This window comes from Chanodichthys erythropterus, chromosome 23, assembly GCF_024489055.1.
Source record: "Chanodichthys erythropterus isolate Z2021 chromosome 23, ASM2448905v1, whole genome shotgun sequence".
Classification (NCBI taxonomy): Eukaryota; Metazoa; Chordata; class Actinopteri; order Cypriniformes; family Xenocyprididae; genus Chanodichthys; species Chanodichthys erythropterus.
In genome coordinates, this window is record NC_090243.1 from 13,824,109 (window position 1) to 13,846,951 (window position 22,843).

A 22,843-nucleotide genomic window follows, 5' to 3' on the forward strand; every position below is an offset into this window, starting at 1 on the left:
GGGGTGCCAATAATTATGACCAACATGTTTTGGAGAAAAACATTTATTTCATAATGTGATTTTTTTTTTTTTTTTTTCCCACTTTCAATTCTTTTCCTTCAATGAAAGGTTAGATTTTTACTCATTTTATGAATTAAAGATCAAAAGGATAAAAAATGCAAATTTATTTTTACAGTCATCTTTGATCATATTTACCAAGGATGCCAATAATTCTGACCACCACTGTAATAAAAAAATCCATGGGGTATTTTGAGCTGAAACTTCATAGACAAATTCTGGGTACACCTGAGACTTATATTACATCTTGTAAAAAGGGACATAATAGGTCACCTTTAATTTATCATGACACCATGAACAGCAAACTGAGTTCAATTACCCAATTCAATTTATTTAGATCTTAAATCTAAATGAAGACTTTAAAGTGCACCTATTATGCTTTTTCGGATTTCACATTTCATGTAATATAGCTGTTTGTGAATGTTAAATGTCTAGATGTCGAGAAGACCCTGTTTGCTGCACTGTGAAAGCAAATCCACTTTGCATGCACTTTCAAAGGATGAGGACTCGAATTGATACAGTAAAACCTATGCCATCGTTACTGTTTGTATCACTGTGTATCAAGTGCTAAAGAAGCCTCCGGAGCTGAAATTCAGATATGGTAATGGGTGTTTTGTTTCCATGTGCTAGACCAATCACAACAAACTAGGCCATTTGGCCAATCAGTGCAGATTAGGCTCTCAGAAAGAAGGGGTTTAAAGAGACCTGATCCTTGATCAAACCATTTCAGACACTGAGAAAAGAAGTGATGCTGCAATGTATATAATGAGAAAGTGTTTTTTGACCCTGGATGCATGTAAAGCTATTATAGGTGACCTCTAAAACAAAATTGGGAACCTTTAAAATAACATAATAGGGGCACTTTAATTTTGTGTTTCTGTAAAAAAATAATGTGTAACCTCACATACTCTACAACATCATGATGGTAAAACCTCTTCAACCATGTCACGTACTTAATGCAGTTTAACAAATTAAGACTGTAATTAATCTGTGCTGTCTGTCTCTCTCTTGCTCGCTCTTTCATTCTGAGTTTAATTTTCCACCCCTTTTCACCAAATTTCTGCCTCTAATGCTTCAGTGTTTTTGCAAGATAAAGAAACAGCAACGTCACGGATTATTAGCCTGATCACCATTTCCATCTCCTATTACTTTCTGTATTAAATAGTTCCTTTTCACTGCAGACACACTGACTTTCCAGCAGAATATACAGTACTTTAGTCATAGTTTCACAGTTTGCAGTGCCTAGTCACCCAAGCTGCAGGATTGTTGGACATCTGATGGCATTAGCCGTCTTAAAGACAAATCAGATAAGCAGAATTGTTCCTAAGCCTCCTACAGGGTGCTGAGAAGATCACATTTACTTTACTGACAGCATCTGTCAATGTTCAGCAGCAGTCAATGTGGCCCGGAGGAAATTTTTTGTGCCTGTGAGCTTCTTTTAACGCTTGACTCCTCAACAGCATTGTCATGATTTGGACTACATGGTGACATTTTTATCTTTACAGAGATTTAATACTTTTATTCTGCAAGGATTCATTAAATTGATAAAGTGACAGCAAAGACATTTATAATGTTTTTTTTTTTGTTTTTTTTATTCAAATAAATGCTGTTCTATTGAACTTTCTATTCATCAAAGATTATTAAAAAATTGTCACAAAACTGTTTTAGGTCATCAACATGGATAATAATAATAATAATAATAATAATAAATGTTTCTTGAGCACCAAATAAGCATATTTTAATCATTTCCGAAGGATCATGTGACACTGTAGACTGGAGTAATGGCTGCTGAAAATTCAGCTTAAATTTCAAACCATATTAAAATAGAAAACACATATTTTAAATTTCACGATATTACAGTATTTTTGATCAAATAAATGCAGTCTGGTTGAGAAACTTCTTTAAAAATGTACTAATCCCAAACTTTTGAACAGTAGTGTGTATGTAAATCTATTCACAATATAGCAAAGGCTAGAGTTCCTTAGTGCTTATACAAAATGTTACTATGTAAGGACAAATCATCTATTTGTGTCCTTCTATATTAATAAATTATTCATTTAAACCTTATTTTTCTAGGCAAATTCTTTATGGTTGTTTTTGGGTATGAGTATCTGTTTTACAGTATATATTTTTGGGTGATTCCTTGTAAACCTGTGGTTTACAAGGAATCACCTTTCTGACACTCAAAAGAGAAAGCACCTAGAAGATGTCTTGTGTGTTTCCAGGCAGTTGCGGCTGCTTGAAATGAAAATATTTGGAAAAATTATGTTTCTTCCTGTTTGTTTGAGGTTTGATGGTGCATCTCAACAGAAAAGCATCAAATGAGACCAGTTGCTTCGTGACCTGGAGTCACTGGCTTGTGTTATTTGCATAATGACTCACGCTGCGATGTTCTTTGGGAGAGATTAAATTTAGAAAATGGCTGTGGGTCATGGTGCACTAGTTAGTTCAGACAGACTTTTTCCATAATATTTCTCAATCCCTCTGCCTGAGAAGAACTCTTGGTTCACGTCAACCCTTGATATAAAAAATTATCATTAATGAAATCAGAAAACACTTCAAAGCTGTGTGTGTTTGTGCCAATAAAACGTCATTTCAGCCCATTTCATTAGAATTCAAGTTTATATATATATATAAAAAAAAAAATGTTTTGTAAAAGGAAAAACTGTTTTATCTCTACATACAAAATGTGTATAATAAATATATGTGTATATATAACTGTCATTTTGCACAACCGATTCACTAACAAATGACTCATTTGAAAAGATTTAAAAAGACTCATGGACAGAAGTTTGAATCAGTTGAATCCATTCTGAATGAATTCACTGAATCAGAGCAGATATCAATGAACGCTCCTAGATTGAGATTCGCAGACAGCAATATGTTCCTTTCATGTTCACGCTGTTGTTGAGATATCCGTGCCAAAGGAAGTGTGAATAAACCATTTTTAGCCCCAGTTCGTTTGCAGACAGAATGTAGTTCAGGGTCTGTCAGCATCAAAGTTGTGGTCAACATGACAGGGAACAGGATCCGTGACCTTATAAGATGACATTTTTATGTGAGCCTCAACTGGCGTTATCACCTCTCTTAGTAAAATAAGACCATATTTTCTCTCCAAACTTGTTTTGCAATGTGTCACATAAAACTCCACGAGGCCTTCCTGTGAGCGACTCTATTTATGCATGGAAACTTGCTAAATGGCACTTTGTTAATGTTGTCTGAATACGTCTGCCAACAGTTATAAAAATGACTTCTTGTTGATACAAGTCTTTCAATGGCTATAATAATAGCCTTGTCAAGCCTGTCATTCTGTCGAGCTGAAAAGATGTTCTAAACAAGAAGAACATGACATTTAGGAGTGAAGGAGAAAAATGGAGCTATGAAATGAAACAATGGCTACTTCCTGTTCTTCAGCAAATATCTACCATTGTAAAAATCCTCAGAAAAGAAGGCTATATTATGAAGGGATGCGTGATGTGTCCATCATGATTTCATGTTTCTCAAGCTCAGTGGTTCTCATTTTGCTACAAGATCATTGGTGAACAACAAAAACATTGCCTATATTCAATGTACCTTGAATAGTTTTGTTTATATTTTTGAAAGTGAGGGCATGTCCATGTTGGGCTGGGTTATCCATTAATATGAATTAATATTCATCAATCTCCATATTGATTTTTAAAATCCCAGGACCGACCTGTAACCCTTTCCTAGTGATTCATGCCATCATGTTTGACAAGAGTTTGCAGAACTAATTGAATTCAGATTGGATCTCAGAACGATGGCAATAAAAATGTGTCTTTCTATTGATCATCTTCGCAGGCTGCACGCAATATCATACAGCGTAACTAGTGTAATCTGATTCACAAAGCAAAAACTCTTTTGTGCTGATAAAGAGCAACTGGTGTCCAGTTATATATTTGGTGTATATATACTTGAAGCCGCAGCTAAATATGAAAACTAAGTATGAACTGAAAAAATTATATAAATTGGAATCAAATAGAATTGAAATAGGAGATCATGTGAATCACATTGACAGTGTGAATCACAATTAAGTGAATCACATCTGATAACCATTGTGAGTGTTTGAGCTCTCTTCATTATGGTTTGATTTACAGAGCACTGAAGAGAAAGACTCAGTTCAGTTATGAAGATAGGTTATTATCTCATCAACTCAGAACATTAGCTCCTCTGATGTGTTCTCACAGCTCAGCGGCGTGATGTGTGCCACTGTGGAGATCACCTAGTCTTAGTTGTATCCGTCCCCTTAATGTGCTTAAGTAGAAAATTTCAGTTCTGGTACACCCTGTGCTAACCGAGCCCTCATTAACAGGCCAGGCACAACCGCTGAATAATTACGCCAATTTCCAGGTCATGTTTGTCAAATACATATTTTAAGCCCCACCTTAATGGATTCTCTTTAAGGGATTACATACTTTAAATGTAAAGTGAATTTTGATATCAAATATATGAAGTCTGGTTTTTCAGTGGCTGATGGTCACAATAGTTACTCAAAATTAGCAAAAAATGTTTTTGTTTTCTTGTTTTTGTAGTAATTGGCATCTGTTTCTGTTTTTCTTCTCTATAGGTGTATACTTGTTTGGTCTTTTCACCACAGACATCTTCGTGAATGCTGGTCAGGTGGTAACGGGGAACCTGGCCCCTCATTTCCTGACAGTATGTAAGCCCAACTTCACAGCTCTGGGTTGCCAACAAGCTCTACGCTATATCAGCCATCAGGAAGCCTGCACTGGCAACGAGGATGACATCCTGCGTGCCCGCAAGACCTTCCCTTCCAAAGAGGCGGCGCTCAGCGTGTACGCCGCTGTCTATATGGCTGTGAGTATCTCATAAATCCAACCTAGGCTCATTGGAAAAATGTGCCTGCGGTGACATTTCTGCGAAATGATATTACTTTGCTTCTTGGATGTTTTCACAACATTTTCAAAGTGAAATCTCTATTAAGTGGTGCTAAAAGAGCTTTCAGTTGAATCTGGCAACTTTTTTTTTTTTTTTTTAGGTTGTTGTATGTATCATGACACTAAAAGGTTAAAGGGTTTGTTCACCCAAAAATGAAAATTCTGTCATTTATTATTCACCCTTATGTCCTTCTACACCCGTAAGACCTTCTTTCATCTTTGGAACACAAATTAAGATATTTTTGATAAAATCTGATGGCTCAGTGAGGCCTGCATCACTCCCTTCTTCGATGCAAAGAAAGCTTCTAAAAACATATTTTAAATCAGTTCATGTGACTACAGTGGTTTAACCTTAATATTATAAAGCGACGAGAATACTTTTTGTGCGCCAAAAATAACAAAAAAGCGACTTCATTCAACAATATCTAGTGAATCTTCAATGATTCTTCATGAAGCTTCAAAGCTTTACAAATCATTTGTTCTCGAATCAGTGGTTCAGAGCGCCAAAATCACATGATTTCAGTAAATGAGGCTTCGATATGTCATAAGTGTTTTGAAACTTCAATAGTTCACATGACTTTGGCAGTTTGATACATGCTCCGAACCACTGAATCGAAACAAAAGATTTGAAGCTTCATGAAGCAGTGTTTTGAAATCGCCCATCACTAGATATTGTTGAATAAAGTTATTTTGTTATTTTTGACACACAAAAAGTATTCTCGTTGCTTTATAATATTAAGGTTGAACCACTGTAGTCACATGAACTGTTTTAAATATGTTTTTAGTTACTTTCTGGGCATTGAGAAAGGGAGTGTTATTGCTGGCAACGCAGGCCTTACTGAGCCATCGGGTTTTATCAAAAATATCTTAATTTGTGTTCTGAAGATGAAAGAAGGTCTTACAGGCGTGGAACGGCATGAGGGTGAGTAATAAATGACAGAATTTTCATTTTTGGTTGAGCTAACCCTTTAATGCTCTATCGCTTTTAAAAAATAATGTACACCTACACTAAACCCAAAAGCAAAGCTAAAAACTCATTTGATCAAGCAGCCATGTTGTTTAAGCTTGTTACTAAGTCTTTAAGCTCTTTTATCATGGACTTGCGTTTTACTGGACTCATACCCAAGCACTCAGTGCTGTACCAGGTTTTTAATATTTCAGAAAAGTCATACATATGGAGCTTGTTATGTGATGCAAACTTCAAAATGTATTAGTTTAACAATCATGAGGGATGGTAAGTGTTTGGAGGCTGTGCTCAATGAACCCCCAAAATAAGTAATTATTAGATCATCTGCCCTTGTAATCATAATTTGTGGGAAAAGGAATAAAAGTTGTTTTACTGCCACTAGGAACTGCAGTGAACTGTATGTATAGGTACGTTTTTGCAGTTTTTTTCTAATCAGCCTATGTTGCATAAATCCTTAATGGTTCCTCTTCCTTTATCAGTGAAAGAAGTATGCAAATATTGTAATGACATTTTTGTACTTTTTTCACTTGGTAAACTTTTTTTTTTTGAAAGAAATTTTTCTGATGCTCTTATTGGCATGACTTTTTTTTTTTTTTTTAAGCATTGATGATTTAATTAACATGCTGTGCTTTAGCTGTTAGACTGTTTCCATGGTAAACCTTTCTTGCAAAAGTTGTCTTTAAATGCATCCCTTTTTAAAGCACTTCTATACACACACATGCTGATGAACGTCTTTAGCATATCAAGTTAAAATAGTCCAACTTTTCCTCCATAAAAACATTCGATTTGTTTGTAACACAGACCTTGTATCTGTGTTATGTCATCTGCGAGTCCTTAGAAAGTTCAAGTGTGGGTAAATGCAGTTCGAAGTAATGGGAATGCCGAAAGGTCTTTATAAATGGTTGCGAAAGCTGCCTGTTAAGGTGTAGGGTAGGGTTGGGGGTTAGTTTCTGTTGTAGCACTGTGTACCTTTCAGCATGCCCTTACCTTTCCTAACGCCCCTACCTTTCATAGGGATGCCCATTTCTCCAACCTGCAGCTATCCCTGTCTCAGAAAGTCATTAGCTTTGAAGTTCTTCAAGAAGGATGTTGAAAACATGTCCTTTGCTGCTCTTCACATTCACCTCCATTAATGAATGTGATGTAAAGTGACAACCGTCAATCTGCTTTTGCCTTTGAGCTCTTGTTTAAATACAGCGGTCATATGAAGGTGGTTTTGGCTCCTCTTACAGCAAGCACCACTTGTTCATTATATTGGATTCAGCAGGTTTGAATTTTTTAATGGCAAATGTGAATCAATGATATGTATATCTCTGCTTCATATAGTGATCTTCATGAAGCAGGCTTATCTTGAGCGCATCCAGGAGAGATGGCATCACGCAGGACTGCGTTTGAAATGGAGATGCGAATTCGCCGAAGCTTCATTTGGATTCTGTTCGTAGCCTGATCGAGCACAGATATGGCACAAAGCCATACAGCGTGAACACAGTCATATTTGTGGCAAGGAAATTTTTTCTATGTAATAGGCAACAGAAGAAAGTGGTAACTCTTTTTCCACGAACACTGTGGTCGCCCTGTCTGTCAGCAATTTGTCGGTAGGAAGTGTTGCCATTGAGAGAGGAAATAAGAGTCGGATTGGTGTGAAAAGATCTAATGTCAATTTAAAGGTTGTGTCTGGACATTTCTCTTATGGAATCAGTTGGTGACATGATTGGTTTTGAATGAGAGTTTTGAATGAGGCTTTGTTTAAACTGAACGTAATCTGATTTTTTTTTTTTCAGTGCAAAAGACTTTAAATGTGATCTGAATGATTTTTTAAAAATCTGATTTTAAAATTTTTGTAGTTGGGATTTGTAAAAATCAGAAACCCATTGAGGAAAAAAAAACTACTTGAAGTCTGATCTAATCATTCAGACTGAAACACATTCAGATCAGATTTTAAATCAGTTTGGGTTTGAAATCAGGTTTCAATCAGATTTCAAACCACATTTTGTGTTTTTTGCTATTTTTTGCCATTGAGACTATGAACAACTAATTGGATAGATTTTAATCCAATTTCAGTTTTGGATCTCGATTTAATTTTAAAAAAATATATTATATTATTATTAAATTATAATATATATATTTGCAGTTCAAACTACAGACAATACAAATTTAAGTTGTATATGCAGTCTGAAAAATTTCCACCTATTACAACTTAACTGTTGCCTTGAATTTTTAAGTATAATCAGATTGGCTGTACAAGTCATTTCAACATAAATTACATTAAAATTAAAAATCGAAATGAATTGAGATTAAAAAAAAGGTCGAAATTACTTTATTTGGATGAGTTAAAATATCTTTTTTTTTTTTTTTTTTTTTTACAGCGTAGCAAAAAAATCTAATTTTTTGCCTGTTGCCATCAAAACTGAATGAATTATCTTTGCTGAATGATACATCCCGCAAATCATTTTAGAAATGGGCTGCACTAACCAGCCCCAAAAATTAGATAACATATGAGCTTTACTTATTCATTCCCATTTTAATCACCACTTTTATGGCTTCCCTTAATTTTTCACTTCATGGTCTAATTAGCTACAATGACCCGGTTATGATGCGAGACGTCCCGTACAGCTGAGCAGACTATGAAGGACAGAATCCAAAAATCAAGTAATGAGCATCTGGCTCAGTTTAGCCCTCTCTTTCATCAGTGATGCTGCTGCAGATGTGCGCCGGGCCCACAAGGAAATCACACTCCGTGGGGAGTGAGAATATCTCATACCGGCTGTTAGTTGAGTCGAGCCCTGATGGCTAGAACTCGGAGAGAATCACGGTGTCCCGGGAGGTTCGATTATTAATGTAGACACGAGGAGTCTGATTAGTGTCTAGGACTGTGTCAGAGAGCTTTGAATTTTTGACTTTCTGCAAATTTTTGACTTTTTGACTCTTCGTGTCTTTGAACGAACGTGCTTTTCCAATCAAATGAACAGATCAGTCACATCTAAGTGTAGAGCTGTTGTTTTGCTTGTATGTTCTGCAGTTAGATAAATTCTTCCTCTTTAACATTGTGATTAATTAGAGATTAAAAGGTTGATAATCTAGATTAAATACTCCACACTGAGTATGCGACTGCTGCTTTTTTTTTTTTTTTTGTAAAGGAGGCTGATCGAATGAGTTTTGCATTGATAAAATATTCACAATTGTAGATTTCCATATGTCGGTCATGTGTATAGGTATTTAACAGGTTTAAGTAATTTTAGAATAGTTCATGTACAATGCAGTTTTTTAAAAGTGAAAAAATTTGAAGAACAGCCAATCAAATTGGTCTCTTATAAGGATCCATTTCAATTAAGAGTCTGCAGTCTAAGTAGGGAGTAGCTCACTAGGTTTTGGAACAGATCTGCTAATACATATTAACACTTTTTTCACTTTTGAAGAATGAGGTGGCAATGAAGTCAGAATAGATGGCCGGATGTTGTGAGTCAGCCCAGAGTTTCGTGAATTTGTCAAAGTCCTGTGGGATTGACTTTTCTCCAAAAACTGAGAGAGTCATTGATCAAATACTCTTTTAATGTGACGTTCTCAATCCTGAACATGATAACTGTTGCAAATACAATAAAAATGTCTTTTATGTCTTCAGATGATGTAAATGAAAGTATATCACAGCTGATGGCCAGTCGACCTGACAGAAATGAGACATTGTATCTCTTGGGGAAGAAGTTCACGGCTGTGCAACAGTGTGTAAAATTGATATTTTGACAACTTACTTTGAGCTGCTTTCAGGCAGTCCAGAGGCTCTGCCCTTGACCTGAGAGATGACGTTTTGTTGCATTCACAAAGACTACATGGTTTTTGACAGTAGCCCTGAAGGCAGATGACTGAGGACTCAACCAGCTTCTGAATCGCACATGCAAAATGTAGGACACATGAAAAGTCAACATACAATAGTGCTCACAACCCATTTTTTCACTTCTGGAGTCTGACATACTTCCAAGTTAAACGTTTTTTCGGTAACACTTTAGTTTAGGGTCCAATTCTCGCTATTAACTAGTTTCTTATTAACAATAATGCATATTTCTAGGATATTTGATGTTTTTTAGTACTTATTAAGCACATATTAATGCCTTATTCTGCATGACAATATTTTAAATCCTTAATCCTACCCAATACCTAAACTTAATAAACTCCTAATTACTGCTTATTAATAGTAAGGTAGTTGTTAAGGCAAAAGTCATAGTGAATAGTTAGTTAATAGTGAGAATTGGACCCTAATCTAAAGTGTGACTGTGTTTTTTTTTTTTTAAGTAGTGATAGACAGATATTAAAATAATTCAGCGAACATTCAAAAGTTTGGGGTCGGTAAGAATTTTTTTCTTAAAGAAATGAATATGTTTATTCAGTAAGGACATATTTGATCAAAAGTGAATTTTTTTTGCAACAAAAGAAAAGTCTATACTACTATTACTATTTCAAAAATAAATGCAGTACTTTTGAACTTTGTTTATTAAAGTTCCCCAAAAAAGGTGATTTTCACAAAAATGTTAGGCCACACAACTGTTTTCAAAATCAATAATAATAAGAAATGTTTTTTTAGCAGCAAATCAGCATATTAGAATGATTTCTGAAGACTTGATGATAAAATATGTTCACATTTTTTTTTAAATGGTTATATTTCAGAATATTACTTTTTGACCATTTTGTTTTTTATCAAATAAATGCAGGCTCTTTGAGCATAAAAGAAAAAAATAATAATCTTACCTTTTAACCTTAAATTCACCTTACCTCTAACCTTTGAATGTTAGTGTGTTACAGCTGATATTAAAATTCTATAGTTTTTTTCAAAAAAAACATTTGAAATGTGCGTTCTGTGGCGGAAATGTCTGTTTTTGTTTTGGTCTGTGCAAAATCACACATTGCCAATTTACCCAATAGTATTTCGCCACCCCAAGTTGCCAGTTGCCGGAAAACATATGCAGCGAATTTCAGCCATGGAAGCCAGCGAACAAACTGGGTCAGAGATTGCAGATTCTACCCAAACTAAAAAGCCTCAGCTTCCATCTAAATATCTCTATGAACGGGAGCATATTAAAATGCGATATCAACTCATCAAACCAATAAATCAACTCATCAATTTACAGTGTGTAAGTCTCCTTGCTTTCCAATGTCAATTGAGCTCGCTCCTGTTGCGTGTCCTCAAACTGGCAACCCGCGTGAGCAATGAGTCTGAGGAGGAGGGGCGGGGCAAACAATATTTTGAATTTGGACTGCAATACCCATTTCAACCACTAGTTGTCATTCTTACATAGCGCACCTGTAATGGCGCTTTCCACTGCGTGATACTATTCGTCTCTGCTTAGTTCGGTACGGCACGGCTTGGCTCGCTTCACTTTCGGTTTGCTCTTCCATTGCAGTTAGTACCTCTTCAAAATGGGTGGGATTTTATAGTTACGTTAAATGACCATTATAGTTACGCCGCCTTATTGGCCTCGTCTACCAACGAGTCTGCACCTCATCTACTGACCACGATATAGACATTTATTTTTTCAAGTTGCGTGTGAAAGTCATTTAAAGCAAGTCATTTCGCGAACAAATGATACTGTGGTGGCTGTTACTGACTATTTAATTTTAGTGGGTTTGGTGTCTTATATTTCAAATTCAATGACGCTGGTTCTCTCTAACCAGTCAGTGATCTGCAGGGTTTACACGTCAAATTTAGTATCGGTACGGCACGCTCGGAACCTGAACCGAGGTGGTACCATTTAAGCAAGCCATACCGGTCCATACCGAGTTGTCCCTTGCAGTGGAAAAGCACCAGAAAGTGAGCCGTATTGAGCCATACCGAACTGTACTATGCAGTGGAAAAGTGCCATAAGGGAACTTTAAATAATGCCAAATGACTTTGCTGCTTAAATAACACTATATAACTGCTAGAACAAAAACACAAGCTTCACATTTCTGTTTTTAAAACCTCCAGTATGCCCTGACACATAGACGTCCATTGTAAGTGCATTACAGTATTTTGTATGCATCATATAAAAACTAAGTCATACATATTGAGATTTAAGGACACTGAAAATGCCTGCTCACCTCAACTCCTCAGACGGAATAAAATCAGGTCACATTGTGACAATGACCTTTGAATACTAGAGAGAGACACTGAAAAAGTGAGACTATACAAGAGACGGTGCTGTAGTGTCTCAAACTCGCACAAGCCAACAATTACTGTCTTTGTGTGGCATCCTCAGGAGTGATGACTGATTATCTACGACCTTCAGCGCTGACACACATGCATACTCAAGAATGAGTCGGCAGGACTGTCCCACATTTATTCATGTTTTCTCTTTCACTTTGCTATGACATGACTTTTAAAGTTACAACACAAATTGTTAGGCTTGCTTTTGGCACTTGCCTTGCCTGAAATGTGTGTTTGATAGCTGTTCACCTCCTCATGGGCCTCCCTTAGAAAATATACACACTCATACACACACAATGACATGCCTATATCCTTTCATAGGACTCAACCATTAATACACAGCCTTAAAGGGTTAGTTCACCCATAAATGACAATTCTGTCATTAATTACTCACCCTCATGTCGTTCCTCACCCGTAAGACCTTCGTTCATCTTCGGAACACAAATTAAGATATTTTTGATGAAATCCAAGAGGTGTCTGACTCATCCATAGACAGTAATTTAGCCACCACTTTCAAGGTCCAGAAAGGTACTAAAGACATCGCTAAAATAGTCGACATGATTACAGTGGTTCAATCTTAATTTAAAAGTAGAATACTTTTTTGAAAATAATGACTTTTATTCAACAATATCTTCTTCTGTGTCATTCTCATATGCTGTTTACTTTCAACGCTTTTTTTCATCGCACATTGAATTTCTTTTAATATATTGTGCATCTCTACCCTCAAATCTTTTTCTCATCCTGCATGTGAAAATATGCTAATGGACTTTGTGTTAGTTCAGAGTAAGTTTTAGTGCATTGCAACCATTTTCCTTGTGTTTTTCCTCTGTTTTTTCCATCTGATATGTCTGAAAAACAGGGTATGCATTACGAAACAAAAGGTTGAGATGGCTAGTACATCAAACGTTTCAGTAACCACAGATGTTATAAGTTAGTCAGAGCACATATTTTCACCTAGTCACAAATAGATGCTTGCTAACAGAAGTCACATTCATCTGAGGAGGTAACCATAACAACAGTTTCTGTCACTGTTTAAGGCTCTCTTTGCCCTATATGGCAATTGGTATTCAAGTTTTGTGGTGCTCCATATGTCTCAGTTATGATTATGAGGTTCCGGAGTCTCCGTATGCTGACATGGTTCTGTTTGGAAGGAAGACGGATTATGTATGTGCCCTGATAACCATTGACATCTGCATCTCAAATATTTTACATTTATATTTACATTTGATATTTTTATGTTTGGTTAACTATCCAACCCTTAAAAAACACATAAAGTGACCAAGTGTATTTGAATACCTACTAATCGAGGGGTAGAGCTAGGTTGTGTGAGATAAAGCACAAATGGTTGCATAATAAAATCTAATCATTTGTTACTTTGTTTTTCTCTGATTTCAGATGTACATTACATTTACAGTGAAAGCCAAAGGAACTCGTCTGGCTAAACCAGTCATGTCTTTGGGTCTGATGTGCCTGGCTTTTCTAACGGGTATTAACAGGGTGGCAGAGTATCGAAACCACTGGTCTGACGTCATCGCAGGGTTTATCATCGGTGTGGCCATCGCCACCTTTCTAGTAAGTTTTTCATCAGTTTCCTGTTGTATATTTCTGTTAGGCTCTATGGAGCAGTTGACACAAAATTAAAGTTCTGTCATCATTTATTACTCACCCTCATCTCATTCTAGACCTATACAATTTTCTTTCTTCTGTGGAACATAAAAATGAGATGTTTTGCAGAATGTCCCGGCTGAACTTTTCTGTACAATGAGTGTTAATGGGGATGGGGACTGAAAAGCTCCAAAGTATGTATGTAGTCCATTAGGCTTGTGCACTTTATTTAGGGTTCCATGGAAAACCTGGAAATATCACGGAATTTTAATGGAATTTTCAGTCAAAGTCAAGAAATGAATAAAATCTTATATTGACTTTTTTTTTACATTTTTATTTCTCGAGTACATATGTAAAATAGTTAATATGTACATTTCAGTGTTAACTAAAAATTCCCCTATTTGCATGGCTATATCTGATTGGACTTTACACCGGACAACGATCTTGAATAGTCATGATCAGACCTATATATTAATATTTTTATAGTATTATAGTAGTCATATTTTGAATTAGCTTATTGTTTTTATGTCTTCAGTTTTGATTTGAGTTTAAATCTTAGTAACTTTGTAATGTGCTTTTGTCTCTTTTAAATATTTCAATTTAGCTTTTTTTTAGTTTTAGTAATTTTAGTACTTCAGCCTACACTTATTTCAGTTAGTTGCTAACACAACACTACTAATTTTTTACGTTTGTTTTAATTTTTTTTAAATAATTTAATAGTTATAATAATAGTTTTAAAATTTATAATTTACTTTAGGTCATCTTTATTTAAATTTGAAAACGTTTTAATAGTTTGTTGTTAACTATAGCAACATATACAGTCAAACCAAAAATTATTCAGACATTTTTGATATTTTTGATAGATTTTTACTAGTGGGTGCAGGACACTATAGTTCATTTATGTAAGTGAGAATAGCAAAATAAAGTAAACTGTGACATATTATACCCAAAAATTCTTCATACGGTGGACTACCAGTAAAATTTATAAAAATTTGCAACCAAAAATTATTCAGACAATTTGAACTGACTATGTTATGCTTAAGTGTTATCTGACACCATTAAGATTATTTTTTCTGACAGTTTAACTCTGAGATCTTGTCATATTTTATTACCAGTTTTTTTTAAACTATAGTGAATAAATTGTATTAATGAATGAAATGTTCAAGGATGTTCAATGCAATGTTCAAGGACTGTATATTGCTAACATATTGTGAAAAAAAAAAAAAATCTGCTAGAAATTGCTTTTTATGAATACAGTCTCTTTTTTTTTTAATGTAGTAATCAAAATTAAACTACGGAAGAGGATTAGGGCCAAGCAATAATAAAAAAATAAAACCATCTCAAGATTAAAGTTTTAAATTTTTGAGAAAAAACTTGTTAAATATCGAGAAAAAGGTCGAGATAAAATGTTGAGAATAAACTCGTTAAATTACGAGGAAAAAAACTCGTCAAATTTCGAGAAAAAGGTTGAGAGAAAATGTTGAGAATAAAGTCATTAAATTACGAGAAAAAAGTCGTTAAATTATGAGAACTCGTTAAATTTCGAGAAAAAAGTCGAGATAAAATGTTGAGAATAAAGTAATTAAATTACGAGAAAAAAGTCGTTAAATTACGAGAATAAATTCGTTAATTTAATGACTTTATTCTCAACATTTTATCTCGACTTTTTTCTCGAAATTTAACGACATTTTTCTCATAATTTTACGAATTTGTTCTCGTAATTTAACGATTTTTTTCTCGTAATTTAATGACTTTATTCTCAATATTTTATCTCGACTTTTTTCTCGAAATTTAACAACTTTAATCTCGAGATGGTTTTATTTTTTTCTTATTGCTCTGCCCTAATCCTCTTCCGGGGCAGTCGTGGCCTAATGGATAGAGAGTCAGACTTGTAACCCAAAGGTCATGGGTTCGAGTCTCAGGTCCGGCAGGGATTGTCGGTGAGGGGAGTGAATGTCCAGCGCTCTCCTCACCTTCAATACCACGACTGAGGTAGGGCTGGACGATATGGCCAAAATTTATATCACGATATAATTCTTAATTTCGGTCGATACGATATAATTCCGATATCGATATGAACTATATAATAGCCTCAGAAAAACTGCCAAGAATGGCCACAACGTCTGAAAAATGAATTTGCCAAATCTATGAAATCTCTTCCTATAAAACTATATAATATTTAAGAAATAAAAACAGTACAAATAAATTTATGTTCAGCTTTTATTTGTATTTAGCCTTCATACAAACATAAAAAATAAACAAGACTCACTCACTTTTGTAATATTAATATCTTTAACATTAAACTATAAAGTAGGCTGATTTTATTATCCTTAATATAGATTAAAACAAAAGTGCTTCAGCCAAGATAAAGATTGTGAAAAGTAAAAACAGAAAAAAACAGTGAGAAACAACAAAAACACATTGCTGGGGCAGGAACATTGTTGAGTGTTGATGACACTAGGGGTGCAATGGTTCAAATTGCTCATGGTTCGGTTCGTATCACGGTTTTAGGGTCACGGTTTTGGTACAGTTCGGTATGTGCTATTAGCACGTACCGAAACCGTGACCCTAAAAATAAGACTACTGTCAAATAAAAATAAAGAAAATAAGAACAAACGATCAAACTACAAGCAAATAAATACATCACAAATAAGTACAATAAAGCAAATATTCAAATAAAATAAACAGTGCTTTTCAGGTTTTCAGGTATCTAACAGCAGTTTTCAGGTACAGAATGGATAAAGTAATCAAATATAAAACAACACTGCATATTATCTTTACTGTATAAAATAAATAGTATTAATCATTATTGAAGTTACAAAAACTATTCAGTCAAGAGCAGTGAGTGATTTCTTTGTTATTTCTTGTTTGATTTAACATTAAAAACAGGCAGCAGGAATAGTTTTTTCCCTTTTAAGACATGCACGATCCAGTAGCTACATATACTGTTACACATGCGATGTCTTTCTCGACTGTTATACGTTCACTTAAGACATAACCGACTATGTTTGCTAGGATACTCGCCAAGACGGGCATGTTGACTTAATTTTTGTATGAATTTGTCCGCCGAAGCGCAAGACGTGAAAGAGAACTCAGTATTTGCGCGCTGACTGAAATAAGCGTGTGCGCGCGTCGCATGAGCGCACACAAATCTTCTCACAGCGCGTGCGAGTTCTCTTTCGCGTCTTGTTCTTGAAGGTTTAAATCAGCAAAGCTTAAATGAGTTTAGTTTAAACACAGATAGCATCGTGTGCTGTTCAGGTCTCACCTGCGCTCGCGCGCTATCAACACCCGGGCAGGGCCGTCGGCAGAACATATAGAATGGGGGGGCATTCGGTTTCCATAGGGGGGCACACATTTTTATAATCTGATAAACAGACGTTCGCCAAAATAATAATGCCCCGTATTTATTATTAATGAAATAGACTTCTATAATGAAATAAAGTTCTATATTACCACAAAAACACAAGATACTCGATCCTAATTAAACTACACCAAAAACGAAACCCCTTTGCATTATGGCAATATAATTTGCAAACACGAGACACAAAAGCTTTTCAATTCCTCGAACAGCACAATAATAAAAATGATACATACCAAAACAGCAATAAATAGGCTAGCCTACATCTATAGCATATTTAAGTGTAACTAAGACTTTTGAGTGCACTCACCATTAAAATAGTTGAAGGCGGCAGATCTCCGAGTGATAGTCATTAATAAATACGGCCTAATTATGTTTCGAGTTCCGTTTTGTGTAATAATGCGTTAAATATGAATTTTATGCTCAGGCGGAGGGTGAACCAACTCCAGGGTAAGGAGATGCGATTTCCATTTAAAAACATATTTAAACAGATTTCCTCGAAATAGCTTTAACTTACTTGTCACAGCACAACCTACATATCCCAACATAAACACTGCTGATAAATTATTATTTGTTAATAAAGTGTTTACGTTCACAAACCACTGTTAATTTTAACAGATTACGCACACGGAATTTGGCACAGAGTGCGCAAAAGGCGCTCTCTTTATAATCAGTAAAAAATCTCGCTTATCTTAGTTCATTGCGATCTCAAGAAGTCCTGTAACAATGAATTAAACTGACTGCATAATTACATAACAATTTACATAATTTTTTGTTAACCAAAATCTGTTTATTTCTGGAACGCAATGACACGTCAGAGGTGTTTAAGTTAGCACTGAACAAAAACTCGTTTTGAGCGGCGAGTGGATTTTGAGTTGTAGACGCTGGCTAATATTCCCTCATTATAATTCGTTCTAGAAATCAACAGATTTGTTCGTGATTAGCTACAGTGCTCAACACTCCAACGTTCTAAAGTATTGTCGTTCTTCAGAGTGCAAACACAGAGGCGCACTGGATCATTTGCCAAATATGTTTCGCCAATATGCTAATATTAACTGATCCTAGACCAGTAGTTATGTGCAGTTTTTCCCTCTACAAGCAATCAGAAGCAGCAGCAGGTAGGCAGTGGTTTGAGTGAGAAAATAGTCTCAAGTCCATCGCCGAACCGTTGTAGAGAGAGTTTTCCTATGAGCTAAATGCTGCTGAAGACATTTCGTTCTGGAATATGTAAATAGCCAGATCCACAAATAAGGTTTTTGCTCTCAATCGGAAGTTTGCTGGATGACTATTAGGGGGGCACGTTGTGTCATCTGGGGGGGCACTGCCCCCTAATGCCCCCCCTTGGCGACGGGCCTGCACCCGGGTGATGACGGCGTAAATGGACATTAGAGCATACGGCACTAGCTGTTAACAGTCACTCTTTGTAAACTGTTTTGTCCACGCTTTCTGATTATCGTTGTTGTAACGTTTTGTGCATCCATCGACTGAAACATACATTATCTGAACTCTGTCTGTTTTCCACGTTGCTATTTTAAACAAACCATATTAACCAATAGATACGCTGATGGCAGCGTTTTTCTGTGGTGTACGTCATCACGCAAATAGCCAATCGCGTTCTGCTCTTTCTAACGGCTGCGACTCAAGTAAGTGAGAAATGTTGTAATGTAACGTTATATCGAAATACCGGAAATGTGTTTAAAAATCATATCATCGTTATCGAAAAAAATTATATCGCGATATATATTGATATTGAATTATTGTCCAGCCCTAGACTGAGGTGAGACCCTTGAGCAAGGCACCGTACCCCCAACTGCTCCCCGGGCGCCGCAGCAATGGCTGCCCACTGCTCCGGGTGTGTGTTCACGGTGTGTGTGTTCACTGCTGTGTGTGTGCACTTGGATGGGTTAAATGCAGAGCACAAATTCCTAGTATGGGTCACCATACTTGGCCACATGTCACTTCACTTCACTTTTAAACAGAAAAGCCATAGAAACTCACTGGTCAAAAAGTGTGGGAATCCTTCTCATGCAAGTCTTGTAAAGCCATACAGTAGTTTTGTAATGCACAAACTATGAGGGTAAGTAAATGATGACCGAATTTTCCTTTTTTTGGTAAACTAACACTAGTGACAAACATGGAGTTGAGTGGCAGAAGTCCAGAGCAAATTACATATAGCTCATTTAGCAAGAATAACAGGATAGAGAAAGGATAATGTTGGTGGGAAGTTAAGTAGAAGAATTGCTCACATATTGACATTTTAGAGGGCCAGCTAAACTCATGCCAGCATGCAGCCCTGTTGCAGACCCTATGCTCTAGGCCTCTTCCTGCTTTAAAGCCAATTGTGTTGTGTAGAGCTGCCAAATGCAAGAAGATGGATTTCACCCTCGTTCCACCACCCACATCTGGGCACATCATGATACAGTTTTCCTCTCAGGGCACCGGAGCTTAGAGCAAATGCTAATGCGTTTGTGTCTTCTTGAGTCCAACCCCTTAAAGATACCATAAGTTTTATAGCACTACAGTCAAGCACAATGACTCTCATTTTGAAGGACTTCAGGTGCAAATTTTCTTTCTCTAAGGACTGGGAGCAGATGGTTGGTCTGGAAAGAATGCCATATTTTGGGGTAAAAAGGTAGCCTGAAAGAAAATCCATGAAATTTAACTTCACATGTGGTAAATTCCGCATGTAATGTACCAAATCTCAAGCTCTCTCCACCATCCTGAGCATGCAGAAACGTCTGGAAGGACCGATTCTTGGCACATGCAGTAGAATAACACCGGAATGGGATCTTTTTCATGCTAGCTGCTAATTAGGTTGGCTTGCACAGTGAATTGACTGAAGTTCCAGACAAAAGGAAGAAAAAATTGATCTTTTGAAGCATCAAACGTGTTTATGCTGCCATTCAAAAGTTTGCGGTCAGTAATTGTTTTAAAGAAATCAATTTGTTTATTCAGCAAGGATGCATAACATTGATCAAAAGTGACAGTAATGTTGCTAAAACATTTATAATATTCTTTTAAATGTTCTATTCATCAAAGAAACATGAAAAAAATTGACAAAAAATGTTTTTTGAGCTGCATATTAGCATATTAGAATGATTTCTGAAGGATCATGTGATGCTGAAGACTGGAGTAATGGAATAAATTGTAATATTTAACAATATTGCTGTTTATATTATATTTTTAATCTTGGTATTTTAGTCTTAATAAGCGTAAGAGACTTAAAAACATTTAAAAATCTTACTAACTCCAAACTTTTGAACAGAAGTGCATGCAAATTTGATACTTAGAACAAGTTGCTTTTCAGATGTTGCAAGATGGTTACTAGTAGTAATGTTTGTCTTAGCAAGCACCGCTAATGAGAGAGCCCACTGCGTGTGATTCATGTTTAAGCGTTCAAATTTGTTTTGTTTATGACAGCCTCCAGCCCAATGTGCAGATAAGGCCTGATTTAAGATAATGTCCTGGAATAATAGATGAAAACATCTCTCTGATGTAGGTCTCGCACCCTGAGACGCCCAGAAGCTATGGAGCCACAAAGACTGTTTAGTGTCTGACAAACCACACAGCCACAAAGGAACTTTTTAGAGATGCTATGATATACCATTAGCAAAGCTTTGGTGTCAATTCAGGTTGTGATTTTGTCGCAAAAAGATTTCCCTCTTGTGATTTCCTTAATCAGAGAGTGAATTAAATAATTTAAAACATGTTATAACTCCTGTCTAACTTCATTTCAGTCAAGATAAAGAAAAGTATTCCTGAGTGGTCTGAGAGATATTTCTCTTGTAATGAACTGTCAAACAGAGCTCTTTAATGATTATTTGCTTGACTGGAAGTAGGTAGTGTTGGTGCTGAACAAACAGTGTGGCAGTGCAGTTATTGTATTGGAGGATTTCGATTCAGTGGCATGTCAGAAAGGAGAGAATTGAGCGCAGCTGCATCAACTTTCAATTTATCATTATTAGTACCTGCCAAAATTCTGTCATCATTTACTCAACTGTCATTATAGACCTGTATGTTTTTTTTCTTCAGCAGAAATAAAAGACATTCTGAAGCACAATTTAGCAAATGTAAAATCATGCTGGCACATCAGCCTCTGGTCTTGAGTGTCAAAGAGAAGTGTTTAGCCCTGCTGCAAGGCCATTACAGATCCTCTCCGGCGACTAAGATCGTGATTTATGAAAACATTTAGCTGCCGTTTTGTTGGAGGAAATGCACAAAGAAACATGTGATTAGCTGACACGCTCCAATTATTGAAATTGCGTGTGCTAAGCTTTCTTGTCGCGTAAGGAGCCCACTCTATAAGATATCGGCCTCATTTATTCCACAATGGGTTAGTGATTCAAACATGCTCTGTTTAGCTGGAGTCTTGAGACCCAGAAGTTGCATATATGATGGCAGAATATAAACTACCAACAGAATGTGTGACCTACTTTGGCCCTTGGCTGCTGTGTTGGAGCTTTTTATTAATATCATCTACAGCTTTTGCACTGAAGTCAGGAAAAGCAGATGCTCAGCAACATACAAATACACATTTGGATTGGAGATTTATGTACAGTGAGCTGTGCAAGCAGAACACGGCAATGAGGGTTTATGTTAAGCTTTATTATAAAGCTCCCATGTGTCTGTCTGTCTATTTATCGTTCTTTCTGTCATTCTATCATTCTTTCTGTTTGCCTATCTATCTATCTATTGTTCTATCGTTCTATCTATCGTTCTATCTATCTATCGTTCTATCTGTCAATCTTTCTTTCTATCTATCATTCTGTCAGTCTATCTATCGTTCTATCTATGTCTATCTTTCTTTCTGTCTATCGTTCTGTCAGTCTATCATTCTATCTATCTATTGTTCTATATATATCTATCTATCTATTGTTCTTTCTGTCAGTCTATCCCTCTATCTATCGTTCTATCATTCTATCCCTCTATCTATCTGTCATTCTGTCAGTCTATCCCTCTATCATTCTTTCTGTTTGCCTATCTATTGTTCTATCTATCGTTCTGTCTATCTATGTCTATCTTTCTTTCTATCGTTCTGTCAGTCTATCTATCGTTTTATCTATCTATCGTTCTATCTATCTATCTATCGTTCTATCTATCTATTGTTCTATCTATCTATCGTTCTATCTATCTATTGTTCTATCTATCTATCGTTCTGTCTATCTGTCTATCTTTCTTTATATCGTTCTGTCAGTCTATCTATCGTTTTATCTATCTATCGTTCTGTCTATCTATCGTTCTGTCTATCTATGTCTATCTTTCTTTCTATCGTTCTGTCAGTCTATCTAACGTTTTATCTATCTATCTATCGTTCTATCTATCTATCGTTCTATCTATCTATCGTTCTATCTATCTATCTATCTATCTATCTATCTATCTATCTATTGTTCTATCAGTCTATCCCTCTATCATTCTTTCTGTTTGCCTATCTATCGTTCTATCTATCTATGTCTATCTTTCTTTCTATCGTTCTGTCAGTCTATCTAACGTTTTATCTATCTATCTATCTATCTATCTATCTATCTATCTATCTATCTATCTATCTATCTATCTATCTATCTATCTATCTATCTATCTATCATTCTTTCTGTTTGCCTATCTATTGTTCTATCTATCGTTCTGTCTATCTATGTCTATCTTTCTTTCTATCGTTCTGTCAGTCTATCTATCGTTTTATCTATCTATCGTTCTATCTATCTATCTATCGTTCTATCTATCTATCTATCTATCTATCGTTCTATCTATCTATCGTTCTATCTATCTAT

The 22,843-nt window shown here is 35.8% G+C and overlaps 1 protein-coding gene across 2 annotated transcripts in view; it reads left to right on the forward strand.

Annotated features, from left to right (window-relative positions):
- Positions 1-22,843, forward strand: part of plppr5b (phospholipid phosphatase related 5b) — a 50,926-nt gene that overhangs the window by 17,141 nt on the left and 10,942 nt on the right. For both annotated transcript variants that reach the window (XM_067378155.1, XM_067378154.1), the window contains exons 3-4: positions 4,643-4,893; positions 13,508-13,684. In XM_067378155.1, the coding sequence (XP_067234256.1) occupies positions 4,643-4,893; positions 13,508-13,684 (428 nt within the window). The remainder of the gene's footprint in view (positions 1-4,642; positions 4,894-13,507; positions 13,685-22,843) is intronic.